The 24,362-nt window shown below is 37.6% G+C and overlaps 2 protein-coding genes across 8 annotated transcripts; both read right to left on the bottom strand.

The window, feature by feature from the left end:
• Positions 1-816: 816 nt before the first annotated feature.
• LOC131143803 (uncharacterized) lies at positions 817-7,508 on the bottom strand. 7 transcript variants are annotated; one of them, XM_058092172.1, is made up of 8 exons: positions 7,390-7,507; positions 6,580-6,977; positions 6,379-6,487; positions 3,089-3,413; positions 2,784-3,000; positions 1,763-2,300; positions 1,567-1,665; positions 817-1,400 (listed from the first exon to the last, which is right to left on the bottom strand). In XM_058092172.1, exons 3-8 carry the CDS (start codon positions 6,440-6,442, stop codon positions 1,144-1,146), a joined length of 1,500 nt encoding a protein of 499 aa, XP_057948155.1. In that variant the 5' UTR covers positions 6,443-6,487; positions 6,580-6,977; positions 7,390-7,507; the 3' UTR covers positions 817-1,143. The 7 variants fall into 7 exon arrangements, with proteins under 7 accessions (XP_057948155.1, XP_057948150.1, XP_057948151.1 ...); XM_058092167.1 differs by having other exon boundaries at positions 7,172-7,502; XM_058092168.1 differs by having other exon boundaries at positions 7,204-7,502.
• Positions 7,509-19,300: 11,792 nt separating this feature from the next.
• Positions 19,301-20,488, bottom strand: LOC131144994 (auxin-responsive protein IAA13-like). Its single transcript, XM_058094007.1, has 3 exons — positions 20,140-20,488; positions 19,772-19,875; positions 19,301-19,354 (listed from the first exon to the last, which is right to left on the bottom strand). Exons 1-3 carry the CDS (start codon positions 20,486-20,488, stop codon positions 19,301-19,303), a joined length of 507 nt encoding a protein of 168 aa, XP_057949990.1.
• Positions 20,489-24,362: the final 3,874 nt, after the last annotated feature.

Below are 24,362 nucleotides of genomic sequence, written 5' to 3'. Positions count from 1 at the left end.
CTATTTGAAAAAAAATTATTAATAATAGTAATAAAAAATAGAAATAACGAGAGGTGAAGATCTCACTAGTGGCTAAAACTAAAAAAGCAAAGTCAACTACCTGAAAAATATCCTTTGACACAGGAAAATTGATACGGTGGCTGAAATAAAGAGGTGACAACTAACTAAAAATACTATAGTGAATACCCCTTGGAGCTAAAAATTTGATGCAATGGCTAAAACGACAAGGTTGTATTTTAGGCAAAGGCAGGTGCCCTAATAAAAAGGGCAATAACAAGTAACTAAAAATACCATAACAAGTATCCTTTGATGTTGAAAATTTATCACCAATTAACAAAAATCAATTGAAGAAAATGGAAAGCAACGAGAGATTGTAAGAATTCTTCAATTTAAAATCAAGATTTGTGATGGAGCTTCAATTTAAAATCAAGATTTGTGATGGAGTTGATTAGTCAACAATGTCGATAAAACCTCTCATGCAACTCACACCATCTCACATTATCATGATCAGAGCTTCCATAAACGAAAGATTAATGGACAGCTTAATTGATGGCTGACCTAAGAATTCTTTCTGTTTATTTTATCCTAAATCTCACTCAAAAAGAGGTCTACAAAGAGCATGATCTAGAATGACGAACCTGCTAGAACCTGAAAGTTCTTTTTCCCATAATAGGCTGAACTTTTAGATAAATGAGTTCTTTAATTTGATATCAAAACCTCTTCAACCAAAAGATCTAGAGTTCTATCCTCACTGCTTTATTTTTTCACTTTAAATCAAAAAAATTTAACACAAGGTAAAATATAAGTATGCAGAACTTACTTTAAGCCAATGCAATTGACCAACTTGATTCAACTAGGAGCATGTTCAACTACGAGAGACAGTTTCTATTTTCTGTCTTTTATTTAAAACAAAAAACGAAAAAACAAAAAAAAAAAAAAAAGAGACAGCCAGAGTATGAGATAATAGCGGTTCAGCTGGTACGGTTAACTCTTTTGACTCCTGAATTATATCTGAATTCAATTATTCCCCATATAGATTTTCTCCATTCCCCTAAAACAGCATAGTTAAGTATATCCAAATTAACCAAGTGATATACTGTTGAGAAACTCATTCATTTCAGCATTGTACTCCTCAGCTACATCTCAGGGCACCACCTGAGGAACATTGGCCACTGATGCCTGTACCTTCTCTTCTGCAAACTGTAAATCAATCATACTTCCTTGAAAATACTTTTCATAGGCAGGTAGGTCAAAATGGCCATGCCCACACATTGCCATGAGAATAACTTTTGATTCCCCAGTTTCTCTACAGTGCAGTGCTTCCCTAATAGTGGCAGCTATGGCATGGGCTGGTTCTGGTGCAGGTATTATTCCTTCAGATCGAGCAAATTGTATGGCACCTACAACAGAAGAAAGTTACACCCTTATCCCTACATGCTTTCTCATGCTCTATTGTATGTCTCCTGCATTTTTCCTCTCTAGCAAATCTATATTTCAATTTGTAAATCTAATGTAAAAATATGCTATAAATAAGGAAAGTTTCAGGCCAGAAAAAAGAAAGGTTACCTTGAAAGCATTCAATTTGAGGAATTGCAACAGCTTCCATGAAACCCAATTCATAGATATGAGAAATCAAAGGAGCCATACCGTGGTAGCGCAAACCCCCTAGTTAATAGAACCACATTTTTGAAAAAGCAGATAAGAGGATGTACAACAGCAAGGAATTAAAAATATTATATTCCCCGTATCACTACAACATTACCAGCATGTATAGGATCAGGAATGAAGTCATGTCCAAGTGTGTGCATCTTCATCAGTGGAGTCATCCCAACTGTGTCGCCATAATCATATGCATACACCCCTTTAGTTAAAGAAGGGCATGCTGCAGGTTCAACTGCTCTTAGAAGAGGGTTGATCTTTCCTTTGAGCTTCTCCCGAATAAATGGAAAAGTAAGCCCTGCAAAATTGGATCCACCACCAGTGCACCCAATGATCAAATCTGGAGTCTCGCCAATAGCCTCCATTTGCCTAATACATTCTTCCCCTATAATAGTCTGATGAAGTAGTACGTGGTTGAGAACGCTCCCAAGACAGTACATTGTATCGGCATTTGAAGACGCAATCTCGACAGCCTCTGATATGGCTATTCCTAAACTACCTGGGCTAGATGGATTCATTTGAAGGATCCTTTTACCTGCTTCCGTAACACTAGATGGAGATGGATGCACCTTGGCACCCCAAGTTTGCATCATCAACCGACGGTATGGCTTCTGCTCATAAGAGGCGCGGACTTGCCACACCTGTTCATGATATCAAGATAAGAGGCTGCTAGCTACTTAATTAGATCAAGGAAATCTCACATAAAACATTTACTGCAAAACTAGCTAAATGACCAAGGGCATAAAAAATACAAGAAATACCTAAAAAGCAGATGGCTACTCAATTAGATCAAGGAATCTGAGATAAAGCATTTACTGTAAAACTAAATGAACCAACAAAGAACACAAATCTGATCAGGATGATGACAATAGGCCATGTTATTTCAACAGTCCCATAGGAAAATGGAGTTATTTTCATGATGCTGCTTCAACCTCATTTTAAATATACTTTTTCTTCATATCTAATGTATAAGCATTATTGATTTTAAGATACAACTATCAAGTGACTAATGCTAGTTAATATGCCCCATCCCTCCCCACACCCCCCCCCCCCCCCCTCCCCAAAAAAAAAAAAAAAATACATTCAATTAATGCAATTTAGTTCAAAACACAAGTGTTTCTTACTTCACAACCAAGACTAAACAGGCTGCATGCAAAGGCCAGTGCACTTCCCCATTGGCCAGCACCAGTTTCAGTCACAACTTTCTTGACGCTTTGTTGTGCATTATACCAGACTTGTGGTACAGCAGTGTTGGGTTTGTGCGACCCAGCAGGGCTAACGCCTTCGTATTTGTAGTAAATTCTGGCAGGTGTGTCAAGGAGCTTCTCCAACCTCTTGGCTCTGGCTCATGTAAGAAAATATTTATGCTTTTTACCATTGTGTGTTTAGTTTTTAATTACCAAAAAAGGCACAAATTACTAGCAAAAACCTGATCAGAGGGGTTGGGCGCCACAATCCATAAACATCAAGAACTTCATCTGGAATATCGATGAACGCATCATTACTCACTTCTTGTTTGATCAACTCATCAGCAAAAAGAGGAGACAAGTCCTCAGGTTTCACTGGTTTGAAAGTCTTAGGATGCAAAATGGGAGGAGGCTTAACATAAAGATCAGCAACTAGATTGTACCACTGATGAGGAATCTCAATGGCTTCATTGGAAGTAATCATCGCTCTTAATTTACAGCTATGTGCAAGCTTCAGATGCATCAGCTTTGTTTTTCTAGCAAAACATGCAAACCCATGCTTTTCACCTGAATGTTCAAAAGTTGTTGAAGATATCAAACAAAGCAATACTAGCACACCAGAAGAAGCCAACCATGAAGCAAATGAATTGCACAATAAGCACCTTGAAATCTAAGCAGTTCATACTTATATGCGCTTTTTTGCATGCTAGAAGAAAAATTTGGGACATTCCCCAGTTCAATCAAAAGAAATAAAGTTTAAAATTGTTACACAATTGAGTTAAATTTTAAAAGAAAAAAAAAATGACACGCTGCAGTACAGAAAGGAGGAATACACATAGTAGTCAACATAGTGGTTAGGTTTCTCATGTCTATATTAAAGTTTGACAAACTTGACAAGTGTAAATTATGAATTCGAGTAGTTTTCTCAGAATGTTGAAAGAAAAAATCCACTAGCTGAGATTGTTTTCCAACCCCACCTGCACCCCAACGGCACAAAAAAGAAAAGAAGAAAGAATGAATAGGCCAAGGTTGTCCTGTGTAAGTACAGAAACACACATACACACAAATGGGGAAAAGGTACATATGGTACAATTCAAAGCAGTGCACATTCAAGTATTCTGGATCTCTCCACCTTCTTTTTAAAAGAGTGTTTATGCAATTGAGATGGCATTACATTAAAATTGAAACAAAGATCAGAAATTTCTTGGATAAAAGATATTGATATTTGGCAAAAGAGCAGAACTATCAATCAACTATATGTGCCTCTTTAATTCCCTTTTAAAGGAAAGTGGATTTTCATAATTCATTTTTATTGTAATGAAGATAATGAAGATCAAATCGTGTTATATTTTCTCAAAGGTGCTAATGGTATAATAGACATAAAATGATAAAATGAAAGAAGGGAGCAGAGTTTAGATTGACATAAACCATTTTAAAAGAGCCATGAGTGAAATATCAAAATAAATATTCTGTACAAAGAAAATTTTGATGACTTCATTTTAGAAAAGAAAAAAATTTAATCTTGGAAAAGAAATATAATGAAGAACTAAAGCGCTTATGCAATGACCCACAAGAATACATTCCTTCTATCAAAAGGTACAAGGTGGTTGTATGAAACAACCAAGAAGAAATGCATTCAATTGTGCATAACAAGGACATAAGTAATATGCATATAATATTATATTAATAAATAGAAACTTGACGACATTTAGGAGGCTTTCCATTATTATATTATAAATTCTATTTGAGTTGCCAAAGAAAAAGTAAGAGTTACATTAGGCTGTTGAGAAAATTTGGCTTTAGATATTTCATTTTAGTTTAACAACCAACTTGTTAAATGCTGCATCAAACAAAATGCATCAACAATGGAAAGCAATGCAGGAGTCAGGACTAACATCCAACTACTTCAATTCTCAATTCCAATCTCCATTAAAACAACTACATATAGGACTTCTGTGCTTGGACGATAAGAAACTAAATTAAGAAACCAAGCTAGGCCAAAATATCAGTTTCGTGAAGGACAATAACCTAGAATTCTGAAGATATAATCTTGGAAGATAAGTAGAATAAATTAAGAAACTTTAAATAAATTGAAACACTAGTTTCCTAAAAAATAATTAAGGGTGTTCAAAATTTACCGAAGACCAAACCAGAACCGGACCGAAATCAGTTTTGGTCCAGTTTTTCAGTCTTCAGTTTCGGTTTTGGTTCTTGAAAATATAAATTTTTGGTTTTGGTTTTTATGCAAAAACTGAACCAAAAAACCAAAATAATTAATAAAATTTAATAATTTCGTATTTTTAATTTTTTTTGTATAATCCCCCCCCCCCCCCCCCAAAAAAAACCCTCAGCCCTAAGACCCACCATCGCCTTCACCGCTGCAGTAGCAAGAACGCTCCGCCAGTCTGGCTCCACCATCAATGGCATTAGCCTCTTCATCCTCCACCCTTGACCACCAGCAACCGCCCTCCCTCTCGGCCTCCTCTACCGCTGCCATCTTCCCCAAGGCCCTTCCTCTCCCCATAGTTGCCTCTCTGGCAAAGAAACCCCTGCGGCCTGTCCCTCCCCCGGACCCCCCAACAGTATGACCATAGGAGCTTCACATTGAAGGTCCCAAGTTCAATCATTGGAGTCAAAAAATAGGAAATGGGTAATTTGCCAAGTACAGGACAAGGGCAGGTGTTATGGTGATTTTCCACATAGTAGTTGCTACGAAATTTTGCAGCCTATGCTCAATGAACCCACAATGAACCCCCTTCCCCCGGGAAAAAAAGCACAACAAGTATACATCCTATAATTTCGCACAAAAATAGCTGCAGGCATACTGAGAATATACAAGTTGGAGCATTTCCCAACTTTGCACAAGAATTTGTAATATCTTTCACCATGCTTTTGCATTTCCTTGTGCAAGAATGATATTGGTACGCACACATTCCAACTGTGTATATCATTAGTTTCTTGCATGCCATGCATGTCAACAGCAGAAATCACTTTATTTTTTGTCCCATTTTTCATAGATTTACACGAGAATTCAACTTTATTTGATGATTTCAACACCATACTTAAATGTTACCACATTAACAGATGGTAAAACTTTTCTAAAATTCTAAGTCAAGAATGCTCAAATAGGAAAATGAAAATCAACCAAAACTAATTTTGTACAAAAACAAACCAAAATGGGCCTATCAGGTTTTGATGCATTCCTTCATCATCCCAAATTGGCATAAGTATAGCCATCATATAGTACAAATGAAAATGCATATAAAAGCTCAAGTCCAGACAAAAAAAGAGAGTTCACAATCCATTTATGCAGTGGGTAATAATGGGTTTTTGAGCCAAAAAAAATAAGGGGGGAAAATGAATAGAGAAAAAAAAAAAAAAAGATCTTATGAGTTCAAAACAATCAGACCCACAAAGATCATAAACTTATGCAGAAATAACCAATTATCTTTCATACTTAATAAAACACAATAAAATAGAATTAGAAGTTGAATTTGAATAAAAACTACAGAAAAAAATAGTCAGAAGTTACCTTGGGTCTTGACGTCTAAGCCAGCAGTAGCAATTGAGCCTCCACAAAGAGGAGATTGAGCCATGGTCGCAGATGGGTTCTTTTGATAAATTTTGAGCACGTAGCTAATCTAATGGAGTTCCAAAAGAAGAAATGGTTGTCACCCCAGCTGCACTAGCTAATGCAGAGTAAACTAAACTGAACAAGACTTTCAAGGGTCACCTATCACAGCACTGCTAACATTTTATTAGTTCATTATTACATCAGGATAGAATCAACATGGCATCATCAACATGTTGAAAACTGATGTGCTTCCTTTCTTCTCAGCAGCAGTTAGTGCTTTTTGCATGTTCTCTCTCTGGGAGGCTGCGATCAGCCATCAAAGGACATTCTAGTGCAAGTACACTTTCTCACCCTCCTTGCGTTTCTCCTTTGGTCTCTTTCAAATACGAAACTCCTCTCTTCTTAGTTTGGAAAGGATGGAAAGAAAGAGTTCTGAACACTCCACACGATCAGATAGAAGTGGGAAGAACAGAAAAAGAAACTAAGACAGAAGAGAAACAGTTTCTCTCCTTTTTCACATTTCTTCGACCGTTACTTCCCATTTTCAATGCCCAAACCTAGGACAAAACATAAGCAAAACCAATGGGTATGAGTTGAGAACTAGAGAGCAAAGCAACTGTTGAAGCCAAAAAAAAAAAAGACAAATTATAAGAGAAATTCTAGAAGAAATGGTAATATATATATATATATATAGAGAGAGAGAGAGAGACAGAGAGAGAGAGAGAGAGCATGCACAAAGGCACAAAGGAACCTGAAGCCGAGATATGTTGCAAGAGTGCGGACCTAACAAATTTTAGGGCAATACAACCAGGTCCCATCCCATGTTAGTCCTACGCGCTTGAAAATTAATATGCTTTCGGTGGGAATAAAAGAAAGCAGCAAAAGGGGGAAAATCAGCAGGCACTGATCATGTTTTGCTGAGGTGAAAGTGGGGAAGAGGAGATGGGGATGGGGATGAGGATGGTTTACCAGATGGATCTGATCAAAGACACCACCGGATAGTCGCCATCAAGTGGCGTTGACTCGCCCTCAATCACACACAGACACAGAAGCCCACGGCCCTCCGGTCGGTTTGTCCGAGCTTCCATAAAAATGGATGTATTAAGTATTTGGAGTTTTTTATCAAAATATTAAAAAAAAAAATCAAAAAACACAAATACAAAGGAAATGAGAAAAATTTACACAAATGTATCCAATCGGCTTTTCAAAAGACAGTTTAAATTTTAAAATAAAAACTAAAAAAAAAGGTCAGCCAGCAACTCTTGTCACCCAGAATAAAAAAAATAAAATAAAATAAAATAAAATAATTGAGAACCGATTTTTCAAAACTCTGTTTTTTAGAGTTTTTTCTCAGATTAACTTTTTTTTAAAAATATATATTAAATAATACCCTTTTCTGGGAAATATTTTCTAAAATGACTCTGACGTAATCTTGCTACTCCAAGTAGTGAGATTTACTTCGGATACTTAAATGCTGGGTCACCAGCCATTTGACGCGTGGCAAATCTCGCTGGATGGAGTAGCGAGATTTGTTTCGGATTTGAAATGCCCATCCACCCGGCTATCGATGCGTGGCAAACCTCGTTGGATGAACCAGCGAGATTTGCTTCAGTCTAAACTCAGTCGTTCTTCCTCCTTCCATGCATGAAGGAGCAGAGCTGTAGGTTACCGTTGAAGGACAGGTCGGACGTTTGCACAGGTGACCGTTGTGACGAGTGGGTTCAAACCGTTAAGGGCGTGTGTATATAAACTCGAGATGGGGTAAGACACATTCTCAATGTTTCATTGTTCATAAATTTTGAAATTATTTTTGTTTGATTGAAAGTTTGTTTGATAATCGGAGTTGATTGAGTTTAGGGTGTTGAAAGCTTCGTTCGTTGGATTTTGATGCTGTTATAACATACTATGAATCAAGAAAAATAAAAATAATAATATTATCATATATATTGCATATATATTTATATTTTGAAAATGTAGGATGTAACAGACACTTATACATATTACTATTTACATATAATATATATGCATATATATAAACATTTACATAAATACATATAAATGCATACATATAATAATAATAATAATAATAATAATAATAGAAATATATATGCTAATATGTGTACCTATACATATAATACATATATTAACATACTAAAATACATACATATATATACATACTACTTACCTAATGTTAAATAATATACACAATAATACTAAACATATAAATATTAGATATAAACATATTGGTATATGAATATGTCTCTTGTGCATAAGAAAAAATATCATACCTTGATTGAGCATATTGGATATATGACGTTTTGTTAAGCATATTCAATGGTTTGATGTGTTTGTTGAGCTTATGGAAATTGAACTTGCTATTAAGATTGATTGAATATCTTGCGATTGAAAAAATTTGAGCATATTGAAATATCTTTGTGAATGATTTTATGAATTTGAGTATAATGTTAAGATTATTAAACTAAACAAATATTGATCATCTTGTGTCTTGTATTAGCATAGCATTTTCATTAAGACTTTTATTGAGTATCTTGTGCCTTGTATTCTTCCCTTTTATCCCTCCTTTTCAATTATTGCCCTCCCCTCCATTTTCTATGATCTCAAATTTTATTATTTGCATATCTTCTTTTTTAAAGTTTTTAGTATTAATCTATGCTTCAAACTTGTAGGAGTTATTCTATATTATTTTTTTCCTATTTTAATCAAAATACCGTCCCGATTATTTTCATTACAGCTTGATGGTGAATATTTTTAATTCATTTTTCTTTTTTTTGGTTTTATCTTCATTTTTCACTTTGTTTGGGTAGAATATATTAATATATTATCATCCAATTGGAAAAATTGAAATAATAACAATGGAAAATTAAATATGGTCCAAAAGAGTTGAAATTATATTGACGAAGTTGTAAGAACCCGGAAAATATATAAAAAGGAATTCTGCAGATTTCGTCGACAAAGGCAGAATACTTTTTGTCGACGAAATTCAGAGGGTTCGTCGACGAAGAGAAGCCGAGAGGTCTGGAGAAATTGAAATATCAGACTTCGTCGACAAGGCGGCCAACATTCGCGACGAAATACTCGACTTTTCGTCGACGAAGGAACTTTTCGTCGACGAAAACCGAGCGGGTCAAAGGGGTATAAAAGGAAAATTTTGTTTCTTCTTCATTAAGTTTTCTAATCTCTTTCTCTACTCTCTTTCTCTCTCTAAACTCTCTCTCTCTCTCTCTCTCTAGATTTCCTCACTGGTCGTCGATAGAATCGGAAACCCGAGGTTACCACGAGGATCGTGGAAGGATTCTCTACAACTTCTGTGGATCAGAATCTTGTTTCGGAGATTTTCGGGTTTCGGCGTAAAATCGAGGTAAGGCTCGGTTTTCATTTCTAATCTGGTAGTTTTGTAGAAGATGGTCTCGTGAGTATATTCTGTATTGGGATTTGTAGGTTTTGGAACTCGGTTCACTGTTTAGGAGCCTTGGAGTTTGGGTTTTGCTTATGGGGTTGAGGTAAGGGGAAACTGTGTTATGTTAGTTATTTTTGAAATCGGACTCAGTGGAACTGTGGTCCACGATCCAGCATGTGTTTTGACTACTCGTTTAGGGGGATCTAACGAGGAAAATATGGGTTTTTCATTATTACAGTTTTTGGGGAAAAGGGGGCGACAGGCTGCATCCTTGGTTTTGATGAAAACCTATGTATATGTGTGATTTATAGTGCATGAATGGGATGGTCGTGCCTTGACTTTGTATAAACTGTATTTGTTTGGAAAACCATGATTTAGATTACCAAATGGGTGTGGTTTGTTTGGTTATATGAGCATGTATGTGTGTGTGATATGTCGAAATGCTAGTAGGAATGCATTTCCGAAATTATTCCAAGTACTGAGAGTGTCCGGCTCTATATCTGAGGGCGTATGAAATCGCTGGCCATAGATTGGCAAGAGTGTCCAGCTCTATATCCGAAGGCGTGAGCCTTTCCGGCAAATCAGGCCGCAGGGTGTGGATCAACCATTTGAGCGCCGGTACGATGCCATGGGAGTCGAGGACTTGCCATGTGCCAGTGGTACCGTGCTTCGCGAGTTGGCTACGGGCCAACGTCAGAATGCAGGACCGACTTCGTGCCGATGAGTGTGACGACACTGTGCTGATCATGTGTGTGTATATGATGGAACTGTGCGGATGTGATCGCCTGTTCTTGTGACCGGTGTATTGAGAGAGCTGAGCTGATGGGATCACCAGTTCTAGTAACCGAGTAACTAAATCATATGTTATGTGTGCTTGTAGGCACTGTGTGAATTAGTACTGGATTGCATTTAACTGCGTGTATGTTTGTCATGATAACACTCAAATGTCACACACTGATATAACCTGTGTTCTTCCTTACTGAGAGGTGTCTCACCCCTACTGTATGTACATTTTTGCAGGTCCTTCGAGTAATCGGAACTAGCGTCCTGGTGCAGGGAGTGTAGAGGTCGGTGTACTATGATAGCGCTTGGGTAAGTGCTAGGATTGTAGATTTTTTGGGTTGCCATTGAGGGTTGTTTTTGGGCACCCGGTTGTACGTTTTGTTAGAGTTATGTTCTGCTCTTGTATAGACTCTGGTATGGTACTGCATGTATGTTATATTGATGATTTTCCGCTGCGTATACTATTGTGTATGGATGCATTTAGGGTGCCTGGGAACCCCACGAGGTCCGACCCTCATCCATTGTACTATATCTTTTGATGATTGTATGATACAGGAACAGGTTAGGTTACAATCTCACCTCTAGGTCCCACTTCGGGGTTCGGGGCGTGACAGAAGTTGACCATCACCTAGACTTTTCTTTGGGCAACAATAAGCTTGGCCCCTTCAACAATTGTTACTTTTTTTTATTATAATTATTTTATTACATGTACAATTGCATAGTTTTTAATTTTGATTTAATATTGACTATTTTTGTTAAGTTCAATTTTTGACTTAATTTAAAAAAAAAAATTGATCTGCAAATTATAACTGATTCAATAAAAGTCTTAATCAAAATGGATGTAGATAGACTTTTTTCTAATAATAATAATAATAATAATAATACTTTTTGCGCCTTGTATTCAAAAGTGAAATATTTAAAATTGCAAAAATACCTTGCACATAATAATTCACTTAGATTGTATTAACTGGGTTGCGGAATAGTATAAAAATGTATGTATTTTGAAAAATAAAATATTGTAATTATAGAACAAGTAATATTAAAAAGTTTTTATTATTCTATCATGAAATAGAATATGATAAAATCGATATTCCAATAAATTAAACCATTTGAAAAGTATTAAATTAATAAAACTTATAGGCTTGTGGTATGCTTTATGGATAAAATAAATTAAGAGAATTGGGAATAATTAATATTATTTTTTCTAACTAGTTGAGAGGCTTGTTTACGAAAGTTTGCATAGTTGTCATGGATGGTGGGAGTCAAGGGAGTATTGATTCTTAAGAGATGGTGAAGTTATCATGTGTGACATACTTATGGGAAGACCTTGATCATATGGTAGGCATGTAATTCATGATAATCATGGGAAAACTTGCACCTTCAAAATTCATAGAGTGAAAATTTTACTTTTACCAAGGAGGTGGTAGTTTTCAAATACCAAAGAAAGAGGGCAATGGCATTTTAACTTTGTCTAACTTCTTTAAAGGAAGTGCAATTGTGTACTCGTTAATAGCTAAAAGAAAGGGATTTATCTTTATAGTTCATAATAGGTTGGAAGATCTCTTAACGCAATTTCAAGATGTTAAGCTGGAAGATTTACTAGAGTGCCTCCTTTAAAAGACATCTACATAAAATTGATCTTATTTTAGGTGTTACTCTTCTTAACAAAGCTCATATTAGAGTCTTATGGAGCATGAAAAGTTAATCAACAAGTGGTGAACTTATTTTAGAAATGGCATACAAACGAAAGCACATGTCAAACTAAGAGAATACAAACACGCAAAAACATGTGAATGACTTGTTATGTTTATATGTTCCTTGTCATTTATTGTTAAATTAGTTTGGATATTTTAATAATGTTGATAAAAGTGAATATGTGATTAATCATCTGAATATTGTTATAGTCAGTTTGAAAGGTGAAATAAACCTAAAGTATTTATTTCATTAAGCTATAAGTAACACATATCACTTATACATACAATTTTGTTTTGCGTAGGTTTTTTTTATTTCCCTATCGCCGATCTAAATGGCATGAAGCTCAAGCAGTGCTTCGGTGACGATATTATTACATATAGGGGGGACATCATAACCAGATTAGATGGTGTTAGGTATAGTAGTCCGCCAGTTCGACCTATTCGAATTGGCCATAGGTGTAAATTAAATAAATTATATATGAAGATATATAAATTTTTGCATATTGATCCAAATCAATATGCATTGCGAGTGACCACAAGATACCCTTTGCGAGGGTTAAATAATATAGCCTTCTACGAGGTTGTTCCCATATCTGATGATTATGGGCTGCGCATTGTGTTGAACGCACACTGCGTCTGTGAGACATATTTAATGGTGCAATTGTATGTCGAGACCATTCCTAAAATGGGTGTAATCGCAGTTAGGTAGCCAGACGCGCTTGCGAAGCACTTGGATGAAGTCGGTGAAGACACCGAACAAACACATCATCTCGATGTTAGTGCGGAGGTTCGTGGTATGCCTATGGTCGATTTTAACGAATATTCGGGATAATCATTCAAGCCGTTGGCGTACAAAGCACCTGTTCCTGACACGTTTCCATAGGGAGGTTGCAAAGACGTCCCGAGTGCGGGACCAACATCGTCGTTCGCCATTGCGAATGACGCATTAGACGAGAGCATGAACATTATGAACAATGTTCATCTTGAAGATGAAGACATGCACGAGCAGGAAATGGGTGAAGGGTTAAATGATGTCCTCGATGATGTGAACTTACCCCACTGTGACACGGATGACGCAACGTTTGATGCCCAATTCATGGGCGAGCTTCCGATGTACGGTTATATTGACCTAGATGCTGCAGATTTAATTGCGGTGGATGAGCTTCCTATACGTGTGACTCGTTGGGATGAATCCTCTGAGTTGAGTAAGGGGATGCTCTTCGAATAAAAGGATCAGCTGATCGCCGTAGTGCGAATATATCATGCTCGCACCCACAATGACTTCCACGTTGTGTGATCTACCCCAGATTTATGGGTTGCTAGGTGTAAGGACCACAATTGCGTGTCATGTATCGGATAATACACCGTTTATTTGAAATCACCTAATATGGTGGTCCGCACACGTGTCTAAATGAACTTTTGTCGCAAGACCATAACCAAATCACGTCGTCCCTCATTGCTGGGGAGATAGTGAATATGATAAGGGAAGATGCGTCGACGTCGATCGCTACATTGAAGGAGTTCATAGATCGTCGATTCGGCTATTCAATCTCTTATAAGAAGGTTTGGTTGAGCAAACAGAAGGCAATTGCCCAAGTATTCAGCAATTGGGAGAAATCCTATGAAATGTTACCGAAGTGGATGGAAGTGATGTGCGCATACAATCCTGGGACTGTAGTCAGGTGGAGGTGCACTCCTGTTCCAGGTAGCGAGAATAGCGCAACCTTCGTATATGTATTTTGGTCATTCGCAGCATCTATTCAGGGTTTTCGTCACTGCCCTCCCATTATATGTGTGGACGGGACACACTTGTACGGTAAGTACAAGGGCAAACTCCTTATTGCGACGTGCCCGAAAGCAAATAGACAAATATTCCCCCTTGCATTCGTTATTGTGCAAAAGGAAAGCCTCGACACATGGAATTGGTTTCTGTGTTGTCTGCGTTTTATTACCAATAGGGACGACATTTGCCTTATATCAGATCGGCATCCAGGGATTCTCGATGTAGTGCAGCGCAATCCTAATTGGCAACCACCACGTGCGAATCATCGATTCTGCCTTCGACATGTGGTGAGCAACTGTAATACGAAAGTGCGGAGTGTCAATCTGAAGCGAATGGCTAAGTGAGAGGGAAGGGAGCATCAGGTGAGAAAATTTGACATGTATATGGAGAGGATATTCGATGAGGGTGAAGATTCAGCCAAGTCGTTCTTCGATCAGATCCCTCCTCATATGTGGACTCCGTGCCACAACGGTGGAAAGAGGTATGAGAACATGACCACTAACCTAGTTGAATGTTTCAACGCCGTCCTAAAAGGTGCTCGTAGCCTTCCCATAACGGCCCTTGTGCAACTAACATTTTATCGCGTTGCACATTATTTCAATAACCGATAGGAGGCTACTCGTAACGCAATATCTGGAGGAATTACGTTGACCCCGCATATATTGCTAGCGATGGAAAGAAAGAAGCTAAAGGCGACCAAACATCGAGTCAAGACGTTCAACCAGTCTAGGGTACTTTTAGCATCACGATCGCACAGTTGGGACCCCATAAAGGAAACAATGTCCAAACTTTGAGCATCTAGAGGCACGAATGCTCCTGTGGGAAGTGGCAATCTTTACACTATCCCTGCTCCCACCTTCTCGCCGCCTATGCCGAGACACGGCTAAATGCAAGCCAGTATGTTAAGCCATATTAGAGCACTGCCGAGCACTACGCGACATATGCTGCGGATTTTCATCTAATTATGCATGAGGCATATTGGCTAGCTTCCTCGTTGCCGAATTTGCAGGCAAATCTTGCATATGCTCGACATAAAGTTCAACCTAGGAGCTCACATATACACAACGAGATGGACGCCTGAGAAGGTAGGAAAAATATCACGTCTAGCATATGTCGTCAAGAAGGACATAACCGCATGAGATGTTCGAGAAGTACACAACTTGGGGATGCAGCTGGACCTTTGCATTGACCTGTCACTTATAGGTTAAATGACGTGTCCTACATATTTAATTGTCATAAGAGGGGCGAAAGAATGATTATGGGTGCTGCCACACGTCAACCATAAGATAAAAGCATGCTTAGGGATACTACCATATTTCCAAACATCTTTATGTCATACTACTTCTATCTCTTTGTTTCACACACATTCCATATGCAATAGATGAAGAAATTTGCCTATTTGTAGCCCCATAATTTCAACAAGTTTTCAGCTGCCATACTACTTCCTCCTTCTAAATAAGGCGATTTTTAAGATCAACTATTTTTTTTTTCCACAGCTAGGAAGCATCATGCTTAGCCTCTGCATCCCGAAACGGCGAATCTTTAAAATAAGTCAGCCGCGTCCATTTAGGCCAAGATTCCTGATCTTGGGCTCGGGTAAGGAGAGCCTTATTCCTAGATTCTAAATCTAAGATCCCCAGACCGCTTTCCTTTTTCGATGAACACATCTCCTTCCATGCTATCGGTTACCTTGGAGCAATTCAGTCACTCTATTCATCAATGGGGAATAGTGCATCTTGAGAAAAAAAGCTAGGTGGGATATTTTCAGTTGTACACATCTAGGAAGAAACCTGAGATTTCCGTAGGGTTCCACCCTAGAAAGCAACCATGACAGATACTCAATTCTGATTATTTTTATGTTGACGCTTTAACTATGCTGTCTTGTTTGCAGGATCGATCCAGGCAGTTCGATCCAGTGTACTGATTATGGGCGATTGTCACCGGTCCAGTCAGGCGTGGACCGATTTGCACGCTTACGTGTTATATTTCCAAAGAGGCACTTAGAGCGTACACGAGAGGATAGACGCGAACCCCCACATTGTTGCTTAGATACGAGAGGTGGGCTTTTATGGGATATATCACATTGGCCATATCTAGTTGGATTGGCATCTCGTGACCGCCTTGGTGGAGCGATGGAGGCCGGAGACGCACATGTTCCACTTGCTGCATGGGGAGGCGACTATCACCCTACAGGATGTGGCAGTGTTGTTTGGGCTGCCGATTTATGGGATGCCCATCACTGGTCGTACTGCTGGACCAGTACAGGAGGGAGGCGTCGGTCAAGGGGGAGCACTCTGCCGTATGTGTAAAAGATTGTTAGGAGTGGTGCCTCCAGATGGTGAGCTTGTTGGTGCCCACATTCGCATGCGGTTTCTCGAGGGCGAGATGTTTTGCCAGCTCCCAGCAACTGCCAATGATCACAGAGTAGTGTGCCACGCACGTGCCCACATGCTGTGATTGATATGTGGGACACTGTTCTGCGACTTCTCGGGGAGTTACGCGCACTTGATGCTCCTTCCACTCCTCGCGGAGCAAGCAGAGATACGATAGTACAGTTGGGGCTCTGCGAAATTAGCGTGGCTATACCAAGAGATGTGTCGCGCTACTAACGTTTCCCACTCCCAGATCGAAGGAGCACTCCGCTTATTGTAGGTTTGGGCGTGGGAGAGATTCACATCATTAGCTCTTACGCATCGCGGTCTCTAGTGTCTTATTCAAAGGGACCAGGACGGACACCCGATTGACCCAGCTCCACTCATGTGGAGGTTAGTAACTCCACTTACAATCCATTTCTTGTATGAGTGCTATGAATATTGAGTCGTAGTACGTACTAGTCGTTACACCTTTTTTGCTTACATTTTATTTGGTACAGGTGGAGGGATCAGTTGTTGGCGCCTAATGTTGCGCAACATACGTTGTCCTGGTACAGATTCGAACTGGACATGCACCGGGAGCATGAGGTAGTCTCGGTCATGTGTATTGACCGTATTTGCATACTTTGCAAATATCCCTACCCACCTCTTACATTTACCATATGTTTACGCGCAGTTTGTATTGGAGCCATACACGGATGACATTTTAGCCGACCTACCGATTGATTATGTAGTTGGGTCCGACCTTTGGGTTGCCTAAGTGCCACTCATGTGTTTTCATATTATTGAGTGGCATCTCCCAGACCGAGTGATGCGTTTGTTTGGCTTTCGACAAGGCATCCTAGACCGCTTCTCTATGTCGGGGGTCAATGTACATGGGGACGACCTACACGAGATTGATGGTTGAGGTTGGGGGAACACGGATTAGGCTGTCGAGCACACATTGTACGTGAGTATGTGGGGACATAAACGGGACTACATCATACAAGGAGTGGAGGCGGACGACCCGATGGGTCCAGAGGATCTGTATTACACATGGTACAGGTCGATCACACGTCACTTCGTAGATAGGACCACGGCGGTCTACATGAGCCTCGTACGAATACTCGAACACATACCTAATTTGTTACCGTTTACATTAACAGTTCAATGTCGTAACCACTATTTTCGTATGCTGCAGGCTGACATATTACACCAGGTCGACGTACTATCATCAGACCCCGCTATGAGCGATTTAGCGAGAGCAGTTTGGACATTGTCTATGAGGACGGGCGACGGATCCCTACCCCACGTCGAGCCCCAGCACCACGAGGAGGTCGAGCAGCTCCAGTACAAGGTGGTCGAGCAGCTACCTCCAATCGTTCGTCAAGTTCGGCCTTCTCGCTGCCTATTGTATATGTGAAGTACGTATTCGGGCCGTCCACACCGTATGCCCCATCGACAGCCACCGATATTGCGGGCCCCTATAGTAGATCGGCGGATTATCAATCTGACTCTGCTGCCACCCCATCGATGTCATACCTACTAGACGACCCTCTCGATGTAGAGGAGGTGGACGCACCCGCGTTGCCACCTCAGACTCATCCAGAGACTTCATACGACATAATTCCCCGTACGCTTCACATGGAGATAGATTATCCAGTACCTATGGGCGGAGACGACAGACACACAGCACATCGACGTGACCGGACGCTAGATGCGGACGAGCAACCAGGTGAGGGCAGACGCAGACGGCAGCCACCCCAACACCGGAGACGACCTCCCTGCGGCACCGAGTAGGCGATGATCGTCATATTATTTCACTTGTACAGCATGTATATGTTCATTCTTTCTTTTATACATCATGTATATGTTCATTTGTACATCATATATATGTTCATAACTTCATTTGTACATAATGTATTTGTTTATTTCTTCATTTGTACATAATGTATCTATTCATTACTTCATTTGTACATCATGTATTTGTTCATTACTTCATTTGTACATAATGTATTTGTTCTTAATTCTGAATGTATAGAGGACCCATATGTAAAGTGCCAAGCATGTTAATTTGTTCATTTGAAGAATGTTTTCTTTACACAGGTGCGTGGATGGATATGCTCAATTTGTAAACAGGACTCTGTTGAAATTATTATAGTATTTTGATAGGTTGAATGAATACGAAACTTGGTGAATGTAACATTGTGAATACTGGTATCAATTGTATTTGAAGAATGTTTTTTTTGCACAGGTACGTGGATGGATATGCTCAATTTGTAAATAGGACTCTGCCAAAATTATTATAGTATTTTGATAGGTTGAATGTATATGAAACTTGTGAATGTAACGTTGTAAACATACTGGTATCAATTGTATTTAAAGAATGTTTTTTTTGCACAGGTGTGTGGATGGATATGCTTAATTTTTTAAGAGGATTTTTTCAAAATATTTTTAGTATTTTGATAGGTTGAATGTGTATGAAACTAGTGAATTGAATTTTTATATGCTCAATCTTCTTAGAAGATATATTACTTTTGTAATAGAGCTCCTAAGTATAAAACTAAATTGATTTTTTGAAACTTAGCTTCTAACCTTAATGCTAGTTCCACTAACTTTTACCGCAGTTCCATTCCATGAGTCATAAACGTAATTGCAGAGTAATTAGTACAATTGTAAATATATTCTTTATTTTTGTTTATAGGTATTAAAGTGTTTTCCTCTATTCGTTTGACATTTTCTTGATTTTTATAATTGTGTTAAGTAAATTAGTTAACATATAATTTCGTATCATCTAGGCATTTCCAAACTTCGATGTCTTCATAATTAATAATTTTGGGTACCAAGTCCATTAGCTTCCGATGTCTTCATGATTGTAAGCCTCTTCACTGTGTTGAGAAACATCCTATACACAAACCAACAAACATATGTTTACCATCTAAATTTCCAAAGACAATATTGTCTTTTCCAATGACATAGGCCTCTGCCTGTCCAAAGTACCTAGGAACTTGAATGAAACAGGCCTTAAAAGCATGGTCCAAAATGTTTAATATTACGTTACTAGTAGTGGAGCTACTGCTCCTACACCTTAAAATGTTGCTCAAAATAGACCAACTAGTCTTCCACAAGGCTAGTCTTGTTATTTGATGGGATGCCATTTAGGGCTTAGTAGTGCATATACAAACATTAGTCATAAATATGTGCGTATATACACACAAAGACTCATTCATAAAAACATATATACATAAGTATAAATATATTGCACTAGTATAATCATTTAAAACGAAATGAAAGGTGCATACTCCCAAGGAACATCTCGTACGAGCATCAAGTCCCCCTCCTTATCTTCATAAGTGAGCACAAATTCGAATGATCCATTTAAATGCTTGGTGGCCTCTCTTGATTGCTCACTCTCTCCACTCGAACCTAGTTACACAATCATAATTACATTTTAAAACTAGAAAGGAATTATCTATGCAACTCATTACTGTCCTAGTCCTACTAATTTGACCTTGATTATCAAAATGTTTATGTCATCTCAACCCACTTGGTTCTAAGTTAGTCGTTAGATTGAGGTACAACAATGATTTAACAATAGTTTCACATCAAAACATTTAAGATCAAATTTATAGCAACTAAGTAAATTATACATTACCGATAAAAAATATAAAAAGGAAAGATTACACTCACGAATGGAAGTGATGCCTGTGGTTGGATTAGCGAACATGTCTTCCCGTTCTTGGGCTAAAGTCGCATATATAGAAGAAGCATTTAGATCCACTTTCCTCCCTATTGACAATCCATCCATGTTAACCTTAACAAACCCAAGATGTCCTTTTTCCATAGCAATAGTATTGTTCTTATTGCTACCATTGTACACTTTTTTCTTTGAAGTTTGCTTCAATATATCATCCTCGCATGTCTCATCTTCTTTAAAGGTTAGAGTCTTTACCTGGTTAGCCAAGTTGTTCATCCTATAAGCCATATAGGCAGTTTCCTTACCTGGTGAGCCAAGCAAGCTGTTCATCCTATAAGCCATATTGTAACGACCCAAAAAATAATGATATTTAAATATTAAGAGAGAGGAAAATGGAAACGAAAACAGAAGGAGACAGTAGGCTTCATCAACGACATCACATTTTGGAGATAATAATAATTAGGGATGATAATAATAATTTCAAGGAATTTCCAGAACTCGTCGATGAATACAGGGCTTCGTCGACAAGTATATAAGGAAACTCGTCAACGAATACAGGGCTTCGTTGACGAGTACATAAGGAAATTCGTTGACGAATATAGGGCCTCGTCGACGAGAAAATATTGAGAGGGGTTATGGGGCAGTCTGAATTTTGTCGACGAATACAGGGATTCGTCGACGAATTTATTGAAAAATTCGTCGACGAGATGATGCGTCTCGCCAACGAAGGCCGCGGTATAAAAGTGGAAAACTCAGATTTTTATCACTTATCTGCGCCCCTCTCTCTCTCTCCTCTTTCTCTCTATGACCCTCTCTCACTTCTCTCTTTGTTTCCGGGCCTGTTTCTCGCCGGATCAAAGATCTGAGGCTACCACAACGCTCTTGGTGAGATTCTCTGCAAGTCTGCTAGAGCTGATCGCTAGAAAAGTTGGGTTGGATTTTGTCCCAATCTCAAGGTAAGACATTTTATTCAGTATTTGCCTTTTCCCTAGTTATGAGAAATGTTGTAGGTAAGAAAATACTGATGTTTTGTTCTGGGGGATTGTGTTTTCAGGATGTTGAGCTAAGAACCCTGCAGGTATAGAGCTAGAATTTTATAGGGGCTTTTCAAAGTTAAGGTAAGGGAAATATGTTATGTTAGGAATTTTAATAAAGTTAACAGAGATTTAATAAATATATATTCATACCAGTTTATTATACAGTTTTCACAGAATATGAGTTTAAATGCTTGTGTGGCCTGAGTAAATTTTCATGTGATGAAGAAATGTATATGGCTTTTGTAATGTATCATACTATACTGAATACACAGATATTGACGGTATATACAGTTTATATTGTTTTTCCAGTGTATGGAGTTATACAGAATATGCAGATATAGATATATATATTCACAGAAATTATACAGCAAAATGTACATGCATATACAACTTTTATACGAATAGTTTCATGAAACAGAGAGATATATATATATATATATATATATATATATATATATATATATATATATGTATATAGTATTATTCAGATCAATATTTATATCACAGCTTTATACAGAACAGTATATACAGAGTTATAGTATGTCATGTTTCCTATTACCATAACATACAGAGTATACAAACAGAGAATATAGATAGAGATACAGACAAATATATATATAGAGGTAGCATCAAGATGCTACAGATACAGTATACAGAGTTTATAGTATTTACAATACAGAAAGATAGCATTATGGTAATTTTGGAAACATGGCGAAAACAGTAAAAGAGTATATATATGTATATATGTATATAGCATCAGATCCATGTGGAAAGATTATAGACAGATATAGTACAGATATAGAATACAGAGCACGGTACCATTGCTATATACAGATAGAGTGAAACCACATATCTCAAATAGTATGTGGGTACCGTCAGCCGTGCTTAGAAAGGTTGTAGCTCCCCAGTTCACTGGGTAGAGGGGGCTGGTTTGACGAGGTAGTAGCCAGTCCTGAGCCTAGGAGTGGATGCAGTTTGGTCGGGCTGAGGTAGAGTAGAGTATATTGACTTATCTTGAGGGCCGATCAGATGAAGTCCCCCCTACGGGCCGCACAACCCTGTCATGAGGGGTCAAATCATGACGTATAGAGTCCTAGGGAATAAGTACAGTTATGTATATGTATACAGTTTTATAGTATATGATGAGTATAGTATGATATTATCAGTATGAAAAGTAGAAAATACAGACGATACAGTATATTTTAATTTGAGAAAGAAAAATATGTTTTACAGATTATTTGTTGCATTACAGTTCAGTTATTATTTTAAAAGTATCTTTAAAGTTGCCACACACTAGTAATAGCATATTTCCACTTACTGAGCGTCGACTCACCCCATTACTCTAACATTTTTCATGTGAGCCAGTTAGGTGAGCAGATCAGGCTCGCGGATAGAAAGTGTTTGATTACCCTGGTTATAGGGTGAGTTTTTGACAGAGTTGTGTATATTTTTGAGTAGATGATGCTGGAGGGGTATTTTTGTATGGCTATAGTCTGTATACACTGAATTCTGGCATTGTATATACATGTACATGTGGTTATGTGATTTATGTTTTTCTGCTGCATAGGGATGCCCATTACATGCAAGTATTGGAGTAATTCAAATTTAATATATATATATATATATATATATATATATATATGAATTTTGAGGATGTTACACATACAGACGGTCATCCCACAACCTGACTGCTGCCAAGGAACAAAATTAATTATAGTAATGACTAATGAGTAATATATTAGTTGACATATGGAGAGACAAAATAATGGAGGCTGCCATGATCCCAATCCTTTAACAATCCAAATTAATGGAGGCATATCCCAATCTTTTAGTCATACTCATTATCAACATTTTATTCTCTACTCTTCATCATTCCAATTTTCTTAGTAATTTAAAAAAAAAAAAAAAAAATTAACCCTTAACAGAAGAAAATTAAAACACCCATATAAGCAAAATAAAAATGACTTTAGAATTTATAGGGAAAATGGTGGAACAGAAACAGAGAGAGAGAGAGAGAGAGAGAGAGAGAGAGAGAGAGAAGAGAGAGAGAGAGAGAGGATAATAAAGGAACAAACACAAAATACGAAATGCGAGAAACGCGGAAATTAAAATCTTCATCAAAAGGAACAATATGATAAATTGATAGATCATCAGCTCTCTTTGTGCTAGAGATAGCGGCAACAAATGGAACATGTTAATATTAAAATATTTCCTACTCAATAAAATATATAAAGATTTCCCTATTTAATTAAATATAATTAGTGTATATTTATAGTGTATGACTGTTATATTATTTTTTTTTTATTAAAAAACATTTTTAACTAAATTACAAACTGTAAATTATAAGTGAAAATTTAAATTAATAATTGATTCTTCACTCAAATAATTCATAAAATAATTTAATTAATAATGAAAACCTGGTGCACAGAAAATCTCGCTACTTGGAGTAGCGAGATTTAAATGTCAAGCCCATTCTCGCAAAGACGTGTGGCAACCAAATCTTGCTACTCCAAGTAGCGAGATTTTCTTAATGTCAAGACGTGGCAAATCTCGCTACTCTGAGTAGCGAGATTATGTCAGAGTCATTCTGGAAAATACTTCCTAGAAAGGGGTATTCTTTAATATATATATTTTTTTAAAAAAGTTAATCAGGGAAAAAACTCTCGTTCTTTACCCGCACCCACACACGCACAAAGACCAAAGCCTACCCCACCCCCCCCCCTCTCAAATCAAATCCCAAAGATCCCCACACAATCAATTTTTTAAAAAAATTTTAAATAATAATAAAATATATATTATTTTTCAAATTTTAAGATTTAAATAAAAATTTGTAAATAAAAAAATATTTTTAAGTGTCATTTAATATAAAAAATATTTTCTACTTTTTATTTATTTTTCAAATAAATTAAAAAAATGATAGGGAAATATATAAAAAAAAAAGTTTGCATGTATGCAAAAATATGAATTAAATTATAATAATTAATAAATTTAATTATTATTATTATTTTATATAAAATTAGTTATTTTTTTATTCAAAATTTGTAATCGAAGTAGTGCGGGTTTTACCACGAAGGATGCGGTGCAGGTTTTACCACGAAGAAGGTCACAACCACAATTGGTGTCCAAAGAGGAATGGAGGTCATGACGGAGCTGGTCCATCACATTAAGTATCGGTGAAT

The sequence above is a fragment of the Malania oleifera genome, chromosome 12, assembly GCF_029873635.1.
Source record: "Malania oleifera isolate guangnan ecotype guangnan chromosome 12, ASM2987363v1, whole genome shotgun sequence".
Taxonomy (NCBI): domain Eukaryota; kingdom Viridiplantae; phylum Streptophyta; class Magnoliopsida; order Santalales; family Ximeniaceae; genus Malania; species Malania oleifera.
This window is presented reverse-complemented; position numbering and strand designations above follow the sequence as displayed.

What these genes read in the sequence shown, in the direction of transcription:
- LOC131143803 (XM_058092169.1), bottom strand. Translation starts at nt 6,442, where the DNA reads ATGGCTCAATCTCCTCTTTGTGGAGGCTCAATTGCTACTGCTGGCTTA. An exon ending in TCCTGATCCTATACATGCTG is followed by an intron (nt 1,666 to 1,762) that starts GTAATGTTGTAG and finishes TCTATTAACTAG; the next exon opens with GGGGTTTGCGCTACCACGGT. An exon ending in TCAAATTGAATGCTTTCAAG is followed by an intron (nt 1,401 to 1,566) that starts GTAACCTTTCTT and finishes CTTCTGTTGTAG; the next exon opens with GTGCCATACAATTTGCTCGA.
- LOC131144994 (XM_058094007.1), bottom strand. Translation starts at nt 20,488, where the DNA reads ATGGCTTATAGGATGAACAGCTTGCTTGGCTCACCAGGTAAGGAAACT. An exon ending in CACAGGCATCACTTCCATTC is followed by an intron (nt 19,876 to 20,139) that starts GTGAGTGTAATC and finishes TTGTGTAACTAG; the next exon opens with GTTCGAGTGGAGAGAGTGAG. An exon ending in AGGAGGGGGACTTGATGCTC is followed by an intron (nt 19,355 to 19,771) that starts GTACGAGATGTT and finishes GTTTGTGTATAG; the next exon opens with GATGTTTCTCAACACAGTGA.